We start from the raw sequence: 19344 nt of genomic DNA, 5'->3' as shown, positions 1-19344 counted from the left end.
ATTAAAGTAGGGGTAAATGAGTGTGTTCAAAGCCTAAACAAGATAGCTGAAGCAAGCTGATTATACAATTGACCTAATCCTTTCATTCCTGAGAGAGACAGAGAGAGAGAGAGAGAGAAAGAACTATAGCAGAATTGCTAAAGACAGCAAACTACAGCTGAGATAGATTCAATACAGGGTTGGACTGGCAGTCTAGACCTAGCCCTAACCATTGAAATTGCTGAAAATGTCTGATCTTGGGGCACCAAGCCCTGGACCAAGTGAAAGACAGACACAAGGACAAACAGACAGAAACAGAGATTAGTCTAGGAATCATGACAAATTATTATTCATTTCAAAATTAAATTATGGACAATTATCAATCAATAATCAAACTTTTCATGTTAACTGCTTTGCTGCAAATTGGGGCTGTTAAATACATCACTCCAAGTGAAAGAGCTTCACATAATATCAATGATTGTCAAGTGGAATCTAAGTTATCATATGTTAAGTTATCAAACTTCTGCCATTAATTAAAGCTGGATGACAAATGGGTCAGTAAAATACCATGTTTAGAAGGTTTTGTGGAATATAAACAACACTTAAACACATGTACCAAATATACTAGACTCTTTCTCAAATGACGTATTTATTGTCCAGAGAGAGGGGGAGAAAGAGTGGTAGTGAGAGAGAGAAAGAAAGTGACCATACTTTTATGCAAATATACGTATCATTTAACCAACGCTGAAATTAAAACACAAGTTTTAATGGTACTATCAATAACTGTTGTGCATTATGCAACTAGTGCAGTTATCTCACTGATTTCTCAAGCCTTCGTCTGCACTCTGAGATGTTTACAAAAAGTCTAACATTTGCTTCCATAGAGGTTGCATTTTGGTAGCAATTCAAAAGCCACATCTCCTGATCCAGTGAATAAATGTGTGACAAATCTTCGCAGTGCATGTAAAATGTCTAACAAAATAAAATTCCTGATTGTTGGTCTACCTTTCAGGTGAAAAAAAAGAGATGTTGAGTTGTGAATAAAATAAATAGGTTTATTATTTAAGACTGAAATTAGTTTTTGGCATGAAAATATTATGTACATTTGGAAAATAAAGAATACAATGTAAATGTATGTACCTTTATTTACATTTAATTGACTTATTTCACTTTTATGATGATACTGTTGAAAACATTTTGTCATGCTACTCCATCCTTAATCCAATGCTACAATACATTTCTGGGGAGATAAATGATTATGACATGGTCAGATATCACAGGTCATCTGTTAAGAAAGTCAATAACTGATGGATGTACTGACATGATTGCCCTTGGAGATGTAGCAAGAAATAGGACTGGCTTCATGAGGATGTACTGACCTGATTGCCTGTGGCGATGTATCAGGAATTAGGACTGGCTTCATGAGGATGTACTGACCTGATTGCCTGTGGCGATGTATCAGGAATTAGGATGGGCTGCATGATCTCATACTCCTTTCTATATACTGGATTTAGGTATTCTGTCATGTGTTTTGTCAGGAAGCCCCACAAGGAATATGCTCTCTCCGTCAACCTATTAGTCAGAAAGTTTAGCTGTAAAAAATTACAAACTATACCTCATGTACATTTCTTTCTATTCTGTGTCAACATTAACTGACTATGTTTACAGGTTTTTACAGCATTCAGTAACAGATGAAGATTATATCATGCCAAGGTAAGTTAAGTGCCATGCTCTATAGTATGCCACTGCAGCCAACCTTTCAGAGCTGATACAACATAATGCATTTCACCTCTATAGCATGCCACTACAGCCAACCTGTCAGAGCTGACACGTCATGCATTTCACCTCTACAGCATGCCATTGCAGCCAACCTGAGCTGATACGTCATGCATTTCATAAAATGTTTTCTTTTAAATTTGATATGCATACAAGTCCATATTCTGGTTTTCATTCATGAAATGTAACTAACTGCAATTCAGTAAGGTTCACACAGAATGCTTCATTGTTTATCATCCCGAATATAGCTCTATGTTTACCTAATACAATTAAATAAAATATATATCAACCCAAAGATAATCAATAACAGAGAACTACTTAAATGCCAGTAATTTGGTAATACTGACTTATCCAGTGTATATCTGGAAATAATGAACCAGAGATGTAATTGATTATGTAGACAAAAATGTCACTATCCAAAGACACATTTTTAATACTTATATTTGAAAAAAAAAATACTTTTCCGCCCTTTTCCCTGTTTGGTTGCTACATTATGAAAATATATATATATATAAGTTTCACTGACAGTTTTGGTTTTGGATATGTATGTGTATATATGCATCAATTGTACCATTTCACTCCAATATGAATCTAAAAATACGCATTTTTAAGCAGGTACAAGGATTTGGCTCCATAACTCCATTGTTCTAAAACAACTAAGTAAACACGGATAGGGCAGTTGGAAACAAATAAGCAAAGGTAAAAGTGTTTCTTTTAAGACACAAATCAATAATAGCTATCATTTTGTGTGAAGACACTGAAAGGTTTAATCCTTAGGCATTATACATATGCAAATACAAAAAAAAAAAAATCACAGACTCAAACATTACAAAAACGTAACAAAGTTTTACAAAAACAATGCAGCATTACCAAAGTTACCTTTTCTATCCTCTGAATCAAACATATTATCAAATTTGTCACAAGCACTACAACTTAAGAATAAGTTCATAATCTAGAAAAGGGTCATCTGAACAGGAAACAAATTATTGCAGCTTTGATTGTTCTGTTCCTGTATACCCTCTTTAGAAAAAAGGAAAAAGGCCTAAAACAACAGGTGGCTCTACAACTTTAATTCAATTCTGCTGCAAGGGATTTAAGGAAAACAGAAATCTGAGGCAATGATTATTTGACCTCAGCAAACTCTCTGACAAGGTATTGAGACTACTGTCATATTTTATGGCAGATAGTTTATAAGGACATAAAGTATTGTGATTATGATAAAAATAACAGGAGATTTATTTTTCTCTAGAAATATTTCAATGAATGTGGATCGAAAGATGTAATGACATTTAAGGTTGTCAATTCATTCAATTTTTTTCCTTCAAAATCTTACTCTAAGACTACAAAATTACTAAAATTCCTCCACCATAAAATATTCCTATTAAATGGTATTTACCTAAGGTCCAATCTGTCCTTTTCACAGTTACCAATAAATGTGGCAAACTGACATGAGTAGACGTGGTCATGAACTGTGAGGAGGAAACGCTCATTGAACTGGAATGCACATGGGAATTGTTGCATCATCTGCCATACTCCATCCAAAAACTGTGTGAACACTGGGGAGATCTCTTTGGGGTCAACAGAATCCAAATGTCCACAGCGGTCCATGAATTTATGGCCAAATGATAACCATTCCTTTTCTATCAGCGCCTGCAGTGAAGAATTATACAGGGAGATTTAGATGGATACAAAAATAATCCTATTTCAATTAGATTTGTCAGTAAACATACCAAGTAACCCCTGCAAGAAATAAATAGTGAAGTAAATTTTCAAATAGTAGGGGAAATAACAATAAAACTACTAATCTAAAAAAAGCCTAAGGTAACACTAAAACAGTTTCATATCACTGCCCAGTGGGTATATTTTGAATATCAGAGATATGAATTTAGTTATCCCACAGTATTTCTACCAATATTAACAAAAAAGTTTCTTGAATGTATCCATATGTGCTCAGCCTGTGAAAGATCAGTTTTGTGCAAAAATAATACATCAAAACAATACAGTAAAACCTGTCTTCACCAACCTCTTCTATTAGTGACCACCTGTCATTTATGGCCACACTCGTCATGCATGTATCAAGTTTATTATATAAATGCACCGTCACAAGCAACAACCTGCAGAATGTGACCAGCATGCATAATTTTTTCCCAAAACTGCTAAAAATAAATGCAATGCAAACACTGAGATAAACACAAGAGACGTTTACTGAATCCTATGTAAATGATCCTTAAGTGGGTTTGTACTAAGTGAAGAAAAAAATCCAAAACAAATTCAGTCTGACTACTGGTCCTTCAGGTAATGTCATATGCTGCAGACCATACACCAGAATAAACTACATGTCACTAACTGTCACTGTAGTGCTTAAGTCATGTAAATCCCCATTATGATTCCCCATTTCTACTTCAAAAGCAATATCCAAGGAAGTACGTAGTCAATTCAGAGGTTCATGTTAATTCTTTATCTTTTGTAGAAAAACTGAACACAATGATAATATTCTAATGAGAAATCTTAACGGGTTTCAATGTAGTGGCTGAGTACATCATTCATCTTTGGAATGAAAATGTAATGCCTGGGATGAACGAGGTCTTTGTCTTTGTCTTTAATTAGTGATTACTGTATTCCAGCTTCGACTATTATTGTAAAATATCATTTTGCTTCTTGAGATTTTGATGCCACAGTTATTAAACCCAAATACCAAGCCATCATCTAAGCACCATGGTGATGTCAGTTACACCCACTGTTTATTGACTTGCTGTCTTTAATGAATTATGTGTTTTGCTTTTGTCTCTAAATAAACTTATTTTGTTTCTGGATGAGTTAATTCTGTCTTTTGATTTAATTCATTGGTACATATATATATTCCATCTTTACCCAAAGCTCAATCAAAACTGCAACACTGAAATTTATACATAGAAATGTAAAAGTGTTATCATAGGTAACCATGCAATTCTTAAGCTAAATTTCAGTACCTCTGAATCTGATGAACATGCAAAGTTAACAAATGAACAAGATACATGACACTTTGTCCATTTTGCTATTCATATGCTTAAACATGTACATGTGATCTAAAAATATATCGTAAATTTTAACATTTTTGAGAGATGTATTGCTATATTGCTATATAAAATTGCTATATAAAATAATACAATATTTAACAAGAACTACGAATAAAGAATAATATTGCAGGTATATTTCCTTCATAAACAATTCTGAAGATTGTGACTTGAAAACTGGTCATCCTGCACAGCCTGTTATTAGAGACCACCTGTCTTTACAGACCACCTTTTTGTTTGCTGAAGGGGTGGTCTTACAGGACAGGTATTTGTGTACCTGGTAAGAGTGGTGAGAGTAAAAAATTTCTGAGAGATCCAATTAATTTCAAAAGGCATACCAATATGGTATTATCTATACTAAGCAAAACCATACGCTGAAGAACATCTGGTATATCGGAATCAAACTCTGCGGTGACAAAGGAAGATTATTTTAGTATCTTGACATAATTATTTCCCATAGGTACTATTTTAGCATCTATATGGGGTATACAGACGTGAAAGACAAAATTGTTTTGTTTTTAAAAGGGATTGATTCAGGAGGTTAATGAAGTTAATTCCTAACCTTTGTGTGATTAGGAAATGCACTTAAAATAGAAGTAGGGTAAAAGATACTGTAGATGTAAAGAACTAATAAATGAAAATACATGACATACTCCAGTGACACAGTTGAGTCACAATGACCTAGTTTTAATATGGTTGATTCATTCTCCTTAAGATGCATCCATATGCCAAGTTTCATGAGTGCAGGTGCAAAAAATCAAAATATTGATGGTATAATCAGCACACAAGTGAACATAAAAAAGTCACCAAAGCCTGAAATTAGGTCAAAGATTGGGGTAGAGTGTGGGTGATTTCTAAACATTGAATTGTAACTTTTCTTACCTGGAATCCCTGTATGGATCTATAGTAAGGGTCCAACATGAGACTAGCCAAAGAGCATGTCTGAGCTGTCCTGTCCCAGCCATCTGAACAGTGGACAAGAACACTGATTCCATCTAACACAGCCTGTGTACAGATAAAGAACATGGAGCATCGATTGCAAGTTGTTTACACAGGAGCTGTCCATAAGAATATGAAAAGTATGTAGGCTTTGCTTTTTTTTCCCTCGCGGTAGAGTTTTATTGGTAACCAAGATATTGCAGTAATGTAGAAATATCATGTGAAAATGTTTTTATGTTTTTATTATGGATATTTGTTAGTTGGATAAAAATGTCAATAAACTTCATGTAATTGACCCACCTGATGTGGTGGACTGTGCAATAAATAATGGCAAATTAGGTGAAATGTTATAAACAGTAATGCACTTGTAATATTCCAAAATAATCCAAGCAAAAATAAAAATTTAAAAAACACCTTCCATACGCTGTCTCATTTAATGGTCTTATGCTCATCCTTGTATTACATTTTATAAAACTGGAGAGTGAGAAAGAGAGAAGCATTGAAAAAAGACAAATTCATTTATTAATAAAAATTATATCAGATCATTCCATTTAATCCCAAATTATGAAACAAGAGGCCCATACGGGCCTGATATTGCTCACCTGGTAAATGAACCATATAAGCTTGTGAAAGTAAATTCATGGATGTAATGAAACTGGAGTGGGAAGATTAGTTTGGAGCACCTAGTTCCACAGCATAAATTTGACATGACCACGATTAGTGAATAGCATGGTGCTGTAGCCATTACTGAATCGTGCTCTCTAGTCTATGTCCAGTAACTGCTAAAAATACTGTGACAAATATTAAGTATCTTCACAGAGCAAGATGTCTAATACTGTTAACTGTGGACAAAACGAACTGTGGTATGGTCACAACATTCTGATATCTTGAAGTTATTTCTTTATTGTTGCTGGGGTTTTTTAACTTTATGGTCAGAAAATATCAAGGGTAAGCAACCAAAAAACTGGAGTGTCTGGATATTTGGGTTAATGACACTAGTCAAATCTGAAAGTGTTTATGTCTTTAGCATCTTTTTATTTTATTTAAAGCTAGAACTACAAAATATAAGTTTGAATAATGTGTGATTCATGGCATTTAACATGCATAAAATGACATAAAACAATGCATATATAACATAAAAACAAATATTTCAGACCTTTTAGTATATTTAATAGAGTTGGTAAATTTTAAAATGCCATGAAAAAGTATTACTGGTGTTACTGTCTTCCAGGTCAATCTTACTCATAATTTTTTAACTACTTGCATTATTACTTGAATATTTTTTATTTCATGTTTGTTCTACATCATTTGGTTATAGATTATTCCATTTAATCCCAAAGATGTATTATTTTGCTAATTTATATAACTTTTAGTGAAATTTATGATTTATTCTTTCTTAAAGTATTTTGTTAATGTTAAAAATTACGACTACATGATGGAAGAATGCTGCATAAACCAGTGATTCTCAATCTCCCTCATCACAGGTTACATACCCTGCTTGTATATGCAAACTTGCAAGTTCATTCTATCTTGATTAGTCAAATTAAATCTGCCAGTTTTGGAGAAGAGCCATCTAAAGGTGTTTCTACTATGTGTAATGGTAGCCACATCCGATGTCGGATAAGCATTATTTGTAAAACTTACAAGGTCTTATTGCCAGGATAAAATCCAATTTTATTGAGAAATTTTGGAGGCCTCTGAAAGAATTTTCTACTTTAATAATGACAGCCATATTTGACTGCAGATCAGCATCATTTATATAAAACTCTCAATGACAGGATACTTCCTGTCAAATGAAGTTAAATTCTATTCAGTGCTTTTTGAAAAGTCATTTAAATGACATCTCTAGAACCACTGGCTAGAATCTGATCAAGCTGGAAAGGGTACATCCTGGTGTGAAGACCTTCAGGCTTAAATAAATGATGCTGTTGATCCCTTTATCTAATAACTGACACTATTACTAAGAATAGAAAAACTTAAAAGATTTTTGTATTTTTAGTAACAGTGGTCATACTTGACATCAAATCAGCAACTTTAAATATCTTCATGCCAGGATGATTTCTGTCCAGTTTGGTAAATTTCTATGTAACAGATTTTTATGAAGCAATTTTGCATATTTCTTGATTATTTTGTGACACTGTCTTTTCTATTTTAGTAACTGTGACCATATTTTTAAGCAGTTGTAAATATTTGAAAGGTCTTCATGCCCATGTGCCTCCATCAAAATTAACTTAATTATGTTAAGCATTTTTTTAGCACTTTGATTTTTAGAGTTAAACAATTATTAGCCTTGATGGCCATATTTGAAAGTGGATTAATGTCCTTTGTAGTAATCTGTTAGTCTTCATATCAAGATGCTTCCTGCCAAATTTGATCAAAACTGGTGCAGTTGGTTTTGAGAATTAGTTTCAAATTCCAAATGTAGATGGACACACAACAGATGAAGCATGATCCAATAATAATAATAATAATGATAATAACAACAACAACAACAACAACAATAATAATAATAATAATAATAATACTGTGGACTTGGTATAAAGCCTAATCTTTAGAAGTTCTAATCACTAAATATACAATGAAAAGATTACAAAAGCACCATGAAATTACAAAACAAAAACATGCTGACAATGATTAAGGAAGTAAATTTTAAGTCTACACAGGGCTATGCTAGAATCTCACTCAACCAGAGGCTAGGTGGCTAATAAAATAGGTGGCTAATAAAATATATCAGTTTAAAATTTTTGAGGCATGTCATGTTCTCAGTGCATACTCTGTTGTAACCCCCAATCAAAAGAACATTCATACAGCACACAAATATCCCTTCTGTATTAATGACAACCAACATTTTGTCTCAGGTCTTCAATGGACAAGTAAGTTTTGACCTACTTTTGAACATTTAGGGGACTCATGACACTATGTCATAACTGTGTCCACAAACAGATGATAAAAAGGAAGAGTCAAATTGGCTACATCATAATGATTTTGATAGTACAAAGGAGTTAGCAAAGTTGTGAACTGCTTATCTAAAGTTTCTTTCTGGGGGACACGAATTAACCCAGAAAAGTAAGCAGTATTGCTATTAAATTATACACCTATATACCAGCTAGCAAGCCAGCACATAGAACTCAATTCAGTTCTTGAAGAATATCGTGTACAGTATGCATTACAAAGTGTTATCTATTGCTCTAAGGGCTGTTCCAGTAAAATATACTTGGGACCCAGGGAAGGCACTTTTAATGTGGAGTAGTCACCCATAGATACAACAATTTAGAACTTTTTATCATTTTCATATGAACCCTCTGAGTAACCTGAATACCCTGGCATGTATTTTTTTAAAGTGCCTTCTCTGGGTATTTAAATGGAACAGCCCTAATGATCTGGATCTGATAATCCAGGCTTCAGGATATTATCATTTTTACTTTCTTAATTAATGCCAGCACGTTTTTGTTTTATAATTTCTTTGGGTTTGTTTTTGTAATCTTGTTTTTGTATTTGTTTTATGTGTTATCTAATACTGTAAAGTGCTTAGAGCTTCAAAGGACTAAGTGCTATATTAAGTCTTCATTATTATTATCATTTTTAGTAGTAGTACTATCTAGCTTTGATTTTTTGTAACTGTACCTTGGCAATAAATACAGATGTATCCACTATTGCACGTATGTGTTTAAGCCACCCACTGTTTTCAAGTCCTGCCAGAAATGCATTCATGGATGGATTCCTAAGCTCACAGACTGGAAAATAATGAGAACATGTATAATTACAACTAGAACTTTGTGTTTGTAACACACATATATCCCATACCTGCCAACTCCCAGAGAGGTCAAAGCCAAACCTATGTGGCGAAAAAGTGTAGTCTGTATAGTACATGCCATAATTACAACAAACTGTATGAATTTAGTTTTTCTATTAACCTGGACCTGCAGCTGGTTAAAGTTCTTAGTACCAAATACAAACACAAAACACACACTGACAAATTTTATATTTACCACACTTACTTTAACTAGTCCATATGATTGTCTAACTTTTGCTGAGTTTTCATGAATTATGCAATGCTCAACCTAGGTCCTGTACTATGTCACTCTCATATTCTTCTTTTTCAAAATGTAAATCATACTGACTTATCCCTTTTCTGATTTGACATGCTTTAAAGTTTAAAAGATCCCTCTCCTCAAACACTCTTTAGTCACATAACATCAACAGGTCGTATCAAAGAAGTCTGTTTTGCTTAACATCTGGCACAATTTCTTTTTAAAACTAGACTGGTGTACTACCAAATTTTATTCCTTAATATAATTAATCTATGTGATAAATTTTCAAATTGAAGAAACCCATCTTATTCTTATATTTGTACAATATGTGGAGATGAAAATAAAAACCAAAAACACAAATTTTATTGCTTCATCTTTATTTTTGTTCAATCTACCAAAAAAAAAACCTTAAACCATATTTATCTGAGTGCAAGACACAACTAGGAAAAAAACCACCAAAAGCAAGGAATATGCCAAATGTGTAATGACTATACCAAAAGCATACCGGATGACAGGTATGATACAGTACCTGTATATACAAGTCCTGAGAGACAGGAATGGACTCAACGGCCCATGTCAATAACTTGTATAAATTCATCTTTTCATCCCCAGTGTGTGTATATATAGTGACAGGGTTACGATCTTGACAGTTTCTTTGTTATGACCCGGGGGTAAGTTGTTAGAAGTAGGAAGAGACCCTGAGGTATCACCCAGGGTTAAGTTGTTGGAAGTAGGAAGAGACCCTGGGGCATGACCCAGGGGGTAAGTTGTTAGAAGTAGGATGAGACCCTGGGGCATGACCCAGGGGTCTCAGTTTTACATGTGTTTATACTTAGGTCAAATATCACATACGACAATTCTCAGAAAACATGCAACATCTAACTCAGTAGTTATTTCAAATTTATTAAAATCAGCCCTATCCCCACCCCATAGGGGCGTAATCAAAACTGCTATGGCATAATCTATATCCATCACTGACCCAAGTTTTATCTAGCTTTAACAACATAGGAAGATTTCAAGAACATTATAAGTTATATGTTTTCATATGAATTGACTCTATCACAATATTTCTGTTCTTATTTGAAGCACAGGAATATCCACAATTGCCATGAAAATATGTTTGCAGCAGATATGTCCAAATTTTTTCACAGTTAAATACACAATAATGAACTTCATTATTGTCTGGTTTGTGATTAAATGTTGAAATAAGTCAAACGATTATACTTTCTCTATTACTGGAATGCAGTTGATCAGTGATTTAAAAACTTCAGGTTGATTATTTGCATTATATGACTATTGGAAAGTTCAAACTTGAATATATCCATACTTCATTTGCGAATAAATATTGATGCAATAGCAAAATGTTGTTTTTATTCTTGATGGAATAAATTATCAACCTATTGTGCGTAATATAAGAAATAAAATTATATGTTTTTGTTTGATAGAATAATTTTTCACCTATTAGGCCTAATACAAGGTAAAAGCAATAATGCCTGCTGTAAGTCAAACCAGTGACTTTCTGGAAGAACTGAGCAATTTCGACAACTTCCCCAAAAGGCTATAACGATATGGAATAAAGACAACAATGCAAGACAACAAGCTCACTATGCCCATGAAGTGTCAACACAAATAAAAAGTTGGTCATGGTTCCCACAATTTCTAAATATAAATTTCCAGGTCTTTCCCAGGTTTTTTCCAGGTTAACATATGACCATTACTGTATGGAAATAAAGAACAGTTTGGATTATAAAACAAGCATTTTCCAAATCTGAAGATGTTTCTCTTTCTAAGTCTCACTTGAATTACATCCTCAGGAGTTTTAAACAACAGCATCCCTTTAAATATAACCAGAAAATTGCATATATTTAAATTGAAAGCAATGACAATTCATTTACCATCAACCAGCTTTTGTAGACTGGTCCTCATGATGTGGATGTTCTCTATGCCCAGGAACTGGAATTTTATATCAGAGTAGAAGCTCTCATTCTCATAGCCCTTCCCAGCAGCCTTATTGGCCATAGCATTAATCTGAATAGAACAAAATAATATATATATATATATATATATATATATATATATATATATATATATATATATATATATATATATATATATACTGGGACTACATGAAAGGAAATTAGATTTGCAAATTGAAAATCACCAAGACTTATTCAAAGTTTTAATGGAACATTTTGTATGGCTTCCAAGGAGTTGGAAAAAAAACGTTTTATTATATATATATAATAATAATAATAATAATAATGAGGACTTTTGTATGCGCCTAATCTTTAGAAGCTCTAATCGCTTTACAACATTAGACAACACCTATAAGATAAAAAACATATAATGATATGATTACATAAACAAACACCATGAAATTAGAAAACATAAAAAACATGCTGAGAATATTTAAGGTAGGAAACATTATTAGGTCTTTAAGTTTGTTCTTGCATATAAAGGGTATTGATCTCAGTAGATTCCAGTTATAACCTGGACCTACACCACTGGAGGGTTGGGATGGACTCTGGGACCAGTGTCAGCTACATGGATCAATTTGACTTTCCATGCAAAATAAGGGTCAGTGAAGGGTAGGGATGGACTCTGGGACCAGTGTCAGCTACATGGATCAATTTGACTTTCCATGCAAAATAAGGGTCAGTGAAGGGTAGGGATGGACTCTGGGACCAGTGTCAGCTACATGGATCAATCTGACTTTCCATGCAAAATAAGGGTCAGTGAAGGGTAGGGATGGACTCTGGGACCAGTGTCAGCTACATGGATCAATTTGACTTCCCATGCAAAATAAGGGTCAGTGAAGGGTAGGGATGGACTCTGGGACCAGTGTCAGCTACATGGATCAATTTGACTTTCCATGCAAAATAAGGGTCAGTGAAGGGTAGGGATGGACTCTGGGACCAGTGTCAGCTACATGGATCAATTTGACTTTCCATGCAAAATAAGGGTCAGTGAAGGGTAGGGATGGACTCTGGGACCAGTGTCAGCTACATGGATCAATTTGACTTTTCATGCAAAAGAAGGGTCAGTGAAGGGTAGGGATGGACTCTGGGACCAGTGTCAGCTACATGGATCAATTTGACTTCCCATGCAAAATAAGGGTCAGTGAAGGGTAGGGATGGACTCTGGGACCAGTGTCAGCTACATGGATCAATTTGACTTTCCATGCAAAATAAGGGTCAGTGAAGGGTAGGGATGGACTCTGGGACCAGTGTCAGCTACATGGATCAATTTGACTTCCCATGCAAAATAAGAGTCAGTGAAGTACCATACAATCTCAATAGTTTCCAATTTATTTGCCAATTTATGACCAATGGGTTAAGTCTTTGAGGTAAGTATGGAACCTAGAGTCAGCATCAGATGTGCATATAAATGTATCTCTTTATGCCCAGTAAGTATTTATATGTTGATATGGTGTGGATATTAATACATTCAATGTCATGAGCCTGAGACCACGTTCCTAGAGGGAAAGGTGTGGGAATTCAAGTGGAATACTCGTTGATGTTAGGGTCAAAGATCACACATGCAAGTTCCTAGAGTGGCATTAGAATTTCCCAAGTAGTTGCCAAATGAAAAGTACTGACAATCTTGATAATCTAGTGTACGATAAAATTATTGCACTCTGCATCTTTCCATTCCTGTTTTTGAGTCAGTACCAATTAGTATTTTCTTCTTCATCTCCATCTTTCAATTAAATTTTTATTGTCAAAGTAAGAGAAATCTTATTTATTGATAAACTGTCATTTATTGTGCTTGCTATGTTACGATATTAAGACCCTAACATTATTTAATTTAAAAATATATTACGCTAGCCAACATCAGCAACTTCAAGTCAAAATTCTACACACAACAGCAAAAGCACTCAATTTTTAATCACTAAATATGTTGTTTTTATTATAAGTAATCCTTATGTGAAAATTTTGATTGACAAGCAGAAACATAGATTTTCTCAGATCTGTGAAGCAAACAGCTCAGGAATTTGACATTTATGAAAAATCACTCCCTACCACATACCAATGCTGGAGCCACAGTAAAATTTCTAAATCTACTCCCATACAACCATCAGTGACAAGAGTTTCATGTGTCTTGTTTTAACAGTGATTTAGGAGTTCAAGGCTGTACATACAACTGTACATACTGTACATACATAGGATTGTACATGCTGTACATACGACTGTATATACATAGGATAGACTGTCATAGTATTTCTGCGCGTGTCGAAAATTACATGAAATAAAACTGTTTCAAACATCTCTCTCTCTCTCTCTCTGTCTCTCTCTCTCTCTCTCTCTCTCTATATATATATATATATATATATATATATATAAAAACACACAAACAGGCAGCTTGCATTATATATTTTTATTTCAACTCACGGTCAAATTAGCAACTAAATTTTTTATCCTTAAAAATCTCATTTGAGATCCTCTATATAATTCCTCTGTCAGCCATAACTTTCAAGTGGGATTATGAATGTAAAGAACTGAATTATTGTTATGAATGATTGTAGAGCTCAATTTTGTATGGTAAGGAGATTACTAGTTGCATGTACTCAACATTAATTATATGCTATCAATACTACTAACTTTGACAAACAGAAGCCTATCAGTAATGAGACGCTGATTGGCGAGCCTTGGCATGACATTCAGTTTATATCCAATTATCTCTTTCAGGCCTGAAGGTGGAATCCTGTAATTACCTCAATCATGCAAGGCATGCCACTCATCTGCCTACATATTAGATTCTGTGTCTTGTCAACTCTGACAAACAAAAGTTCTGCACTCAACAGCCCACAATTTGAAATTTGATTTACATTATCTCCAAATGAAGCAGAATGTGTGACTCATTAATACTAGGGTCCCATGCAAAGCACACTGCTCTTCTGCCTTTACAAGTCCAGTATAACACAAAATATTGATCAGATATTGATCATTCTCTCTTTTGCACATCTCCAATTCGGACAGTCTGATAGGTTGATTTCACTGGTAATCTGTTTGCACCCTTGATATTTATTTTCACAAAAAAATGCAATTTATGTATTCATTAGTAATTCTCTCAATTTGCATTTTGGTTCTCTCAATTTGCATTTTGTTTGCTTGTGTCGATTTGTGGTCTAGAGTTGTGGATTTCTATAATTTGATACCGGATACAATTGAAAAAGTAATCCACTAGATTGACATGTTTGGATATCAATGTCTGTGTGCTTACTTATCCAGATTTAAAACAAGGTCTTTGCTTTACCCATTCATTTTTATATATGAGTGAGTGAGTGAGTGAGAGAGCAAAATCTTGTAATCAGGGCTAAATGGGATATAAGATAGAAAGAGAGCAAATTCTCATAATCGGAGATAAATGGGAAAAAAGGATAGCAAAATCTTGTGACCAGGGCTAAATGGTATATATGAAATACCAAAATCTAAACTTAAATGTAATACTTACATCTTGTGACAGTTTTCCTATTAATGATCTTGACCTTTCACCAGGGAGAAACGACCACACTATGATACAGTGTGGACCCTGGTAAAGTTTCATTAAAATATGTCAGGAATAGATATATATATATATATATATATATATATATATATATATATATATATAGGATCAAAGTTTCATAGGAGCTTGGACAAACTGACTTAATTTCCAATTAATATGTCAATTCAGTCTTTAAACACTATCATATTTAATCACCATCCACTCATCCCCAATCTTACATCAAACTCCATATATATTCCTTGGAACAAAATGTTCACAACTGAATTTTAGTGAAGGTATTTTTTTGAACGGTAACTAATTTTGAACCCTGGAAGTTATTGGCTGTACCTTTGGCCTTGTGTCCACAACATACATGAAATTGGACTTAGGGTTGGCCTTTAATATGGAATGTAACATCTGTTCATCTTCTACACATCGAGCACTGAATCCTGACAATGGCTGGCTGCACCGGCAGACTGCAGCCTAAAACAAGAGAATAAGAGAAGGTATATCATCACAGGTTCTAGTTTGCAAACATGAACACTAGTTTACACTTACATTTTTGTTTTGGACCAATTTAAACACATGTAGAGGAAAAACAGTTTTCTGAGTGACAGAAAATGGGAAAGTTGTTGGCCTGGAACATGCTCAATGGACAGAATGTTGGCATACCGCTATGTTACTTTCATGTACTGTGGCTGAAATTTCTTTGGATATTGCACTGTTGGAAATTGTATCTGCTCTGATCACACATCTAATCCAAATGATTTCTCCCATGTGCTCAAAAAATCAGCCTGAATTAGTCTAAAGTACACTTTCTTTAGCAGTTATTCAAATAGGAAAAGTGTAATGAATGAATGAACGAATGAATGAATGACCAAATTGATAAAAGTAAAAACGGTTATCAGGTTTTTTTCTCGCACAATTGACCTCAAGCAGAACTGGAAGCTTTACCCAATTTATGCCCACCAATCATACGCCAAAATAAAGGGAATTAAAAATTCTTTTAACAATACCTAATACATACAAGTTCTTTTTTAAATCACTAATATAACCAGGGAGGAAAACATAGAAAATTCTTTTTCTTAAAAAAAATTAAACCCCTATGCAAAGTATAGAGCACCACTTAAACATATATGGACTAAATTACCCAGATACTTGATTTAGTGATAGCAATGTATACAGACTAAATTACCCAACTGCTTGATTCAATGATATTAACATATACAGACTAAATTACCAGATGCTTGATTTACTGATATAAAGATATACAGACTAAGTTACCCAGATGCTTCATTTATTGATATAAGGTGGCGCTCTACAGGTTCATATTTTGCATAGGGTTAGAATTTTAAAGAAAAATAATTTCCCCAGGTGTCCTCACTTGTTATACTGGCTATTTAAACAAGACCTTGTATATCTTAGATATTGTTCAAAGAACCTTTAATTCCCTTTATTTTGGCATATGATTGACGAGTGTAATATGGGTTATAGCATATACTGCTTGGCCTTACTTCATATGTGCACCGTTCAAAAAAATGCTAGCTCCACTTGGTCATTTTTCACTTCCTCAAATTCAGAGGCATATTGTAAAAACAAAAGCTGATAACCTTTTTCTTTACATTTTATATATTTAGTAATTCATCCATTGCCCTTTCAGAAGCTGGTATTGTCTAGTTGGGCAAAATTCATTTTCCCTATTTTAATAGGTGCTAAAAATAGTGTACTTTAGACTCATTCAGGCTGATATTTTTTTAGCACAAGGTAGCAGTTATTTTAGTTAGCAGTGTGCTTAGATCATGTACAATATCCACAAGTACAATATCCAAAGAAATAACAGTCACATTACATCAAAGTAGCATAGATGTATGCTAACATTCTCTCCAATGTGCATGTTTCAAATGCAAACAACTTCACCTTACATACGTCACTTTCTCAAAAGTACATAATAACTGGTGAGCAAGTACTGACTAAATTACCCAAATGCTTGATTTAATGATATAATCATATACAAAGTTACCCAGATGCTTGATTTAATGATAGAAACATATATGGACTAAATTACCAAGCTGTTTGATTTAATAATATAAACATATACAGACTAAGTTACCAGGATGCTTGATTTAATGATAGAAACATAAATGGACTAAATTACCAAGCTGCTTGATTTAATAATATAAACATATACAGACTAAATTACCAGGATGCTCGATTTAATGATAGAAACATATATGGACTACTGCTCCGGTGACCTAGTGATTACAGCATCTGCCTCGGAAGCAGGAGGTCATGGGTTCGAACCCCGGCCAAGTCATACCAAAGACTTACAAAAATGGTAATAACAGCTGCCTCGCTTGGTGCTCAGCATTAAGAGGTTAGTGCTAGGACTGGTCGACCTGGTGGCAGGATAATGTGACTGGGTGGGACATCATGCTACGTGTCTGCGGCATGATGCCCCAGTACTAGACATCACTATAAACTGCCACACTGCAGACATTGTAGCGATATTACTGAAATTTTTTTAAAGCTACATTAAAATCCTAATCCCATCCCATCCCATATACAGACTAAATTACCAAGATGCTTGATTTAATGATAGAAACATATATGGACTAAATAACCCAGATGCTTTATTTAATATAAAAACAAGTATTGACTAATTACCCAGATGCAAGATTTCATTGCATGTGCATATACAGACTAAATAACCCAAATGTTTGATTAATGATGGCACTCCACAGTTAGTGTTTAGTGGGACCAGTATAAGATAAAATTGGCTGCATTGGCAACACGCACAGTGGAGACAATGTTAACATACTTCTATGCTACTTTCATATGACTGAAATTCTCATTACAGTTGATTATTATGGAAACTATACACTATCTAAAGCAGACAGCTAACAAAATGTCTGCTCCCATGAACTCCACAAATAAGGCTAACTAGTCAAAAGTACACTAAATTTAGCAGTACAAGGAAAATAAACTTTCACAGATTAGATAATACCTGTGCTAGCTTCTGAAAGTGCAATAAATGAATCATAAAATATATAAAAAGTAGCAAAAGTCATCAGCTCAATTGTTTTTGTACTTTTGTGGTCAAGGAAATGAAAATGAAAAATCAGAGCTAGTAGTTTTGTTTTATACATGCACACCTTAAGTAAAGCCAAGCTGTATAACCATTATACACCTATCAATCATGCACCAAAATAAAGGAAATTAAAAGTTCTTTTTAATAAAACCTAAGATAAATATGGCTTTTTTAAATAACTACAATAAACAGAGAGGAAAACCAGTGAATTTCTTTTTCTTTAAAAACTAAACCCTATGCAAATTATGAAACTGCTGAGCACAACCATAAACATATACAAACTAATTTAGCAAAATGCTTGGTTTGTTGATATAAACATATACAGACTAAATTACCCAAATGCTTGATTTGATGATATAAACATATACAGACTAAATTACCCAAATGCTTGATTTGATGATATAAATATATACAGACTAAATTAGCAAAATGCTTGATTTGATGATATAAACATATACAGACTAAATTAGCAAAATGCTTGATTTGATGATATAAACATATACAGACTAAATTACCCAAATGCTTGATTTGATGATATAAACATATACAGACTAAATTACCCAAAAGCTTGATTTTTTTTAATCATGTTCATGTATCTTGATGAATCCGAGTAACCACAGTAATCTTTTTACCTGATTTCCTCTGTGCAGATAGGAAAGGACAGGCAGCCTTCCTCTACTACGGAATTTAGAACTACCCACCAGAATAGGTGTAGTGGCACAGGCTGGTACATAGATATGCCTTGGATATGTATCACAGATCTATTCAAATTATATAAGAAAATAAATCATCATCTGAAAGTACTGTATACTGTTTACTATATATAAATTAAAGGTATAAAAAGTTACCAGAAGAAAAAATCCAAATGAAACTTTTACATATAAGTACATTAGCTATGAAATATATAATGACACAAACAACACAAGATTTTTTTATGTTGTTTGTTGTTGGTTTTGTTGAGTTTTACAAATGTCAAATAATTAAGTCCAAA

At 33.7% G+C, this 19344-nt stretch overlaps 1 protein-coding gene across 2 annotated transcripts in view; it reads right to left on the bottom strand.

The window, feature by feature from the left end:
- Positions 1-19344, bottom strand: part of LOC149796937 (phosphatidylinositol-3,5-bisphosphate 3-phosphatase MTMR6-like) — a 117155-nt gene that overhangs the window by 31674 nt on the left and 66137 nt on the right. For both annotated transcript variants that reach the window (XM_089961616.1, XM_089961617.1), the window contains exons 5-11: positions 18986-19114; positions 15614-15748; positions 11674-11806; positions 9372-9481; positions 5691-5813; positions 3152-3405; positions 1417-1551 (exon numbers count right to left, since the gene is read on the bottom strand). In XM_089961616.1, coding sequence (XP_089817742.1) covers positions 1417-1551; positions 3152-3405; positions 5691-5813; positions 9372-9481; positions 11674-11806; positions 15614-15748; positions 18986-19114 — 1019 coding nt within the window. The remainder of the gene's footprint in view (positions 1-1416; positions 1552-3151; positions 3406-5690; positions 5814-9371; positions 9482-11673; positions 11807-15613; positions 15749-18985; positions 19115-19344) is intronic.

The sequence above is a fragment of the Sinohyriopsis cumingii genome, chromosome 6 (genome assembly GCF_028554795.1).
Source record: "Sinohyriopsis cumingii isolate HCF-2022 chromosome 6, ASM2855479v2, whole genome shotgun sequence".
NCBI lineage: Eukaryota > Metazoa > Mollusca > Bivalvia > Unionida > Unionidae > Sinohyriopsis > Sinohyriopsis cumingii.
The sequence above is the reverse complement of the archived record's forward strand: the minus strand, read 5'-3'. Positions and strand labels throughout refer to the sequence as shown.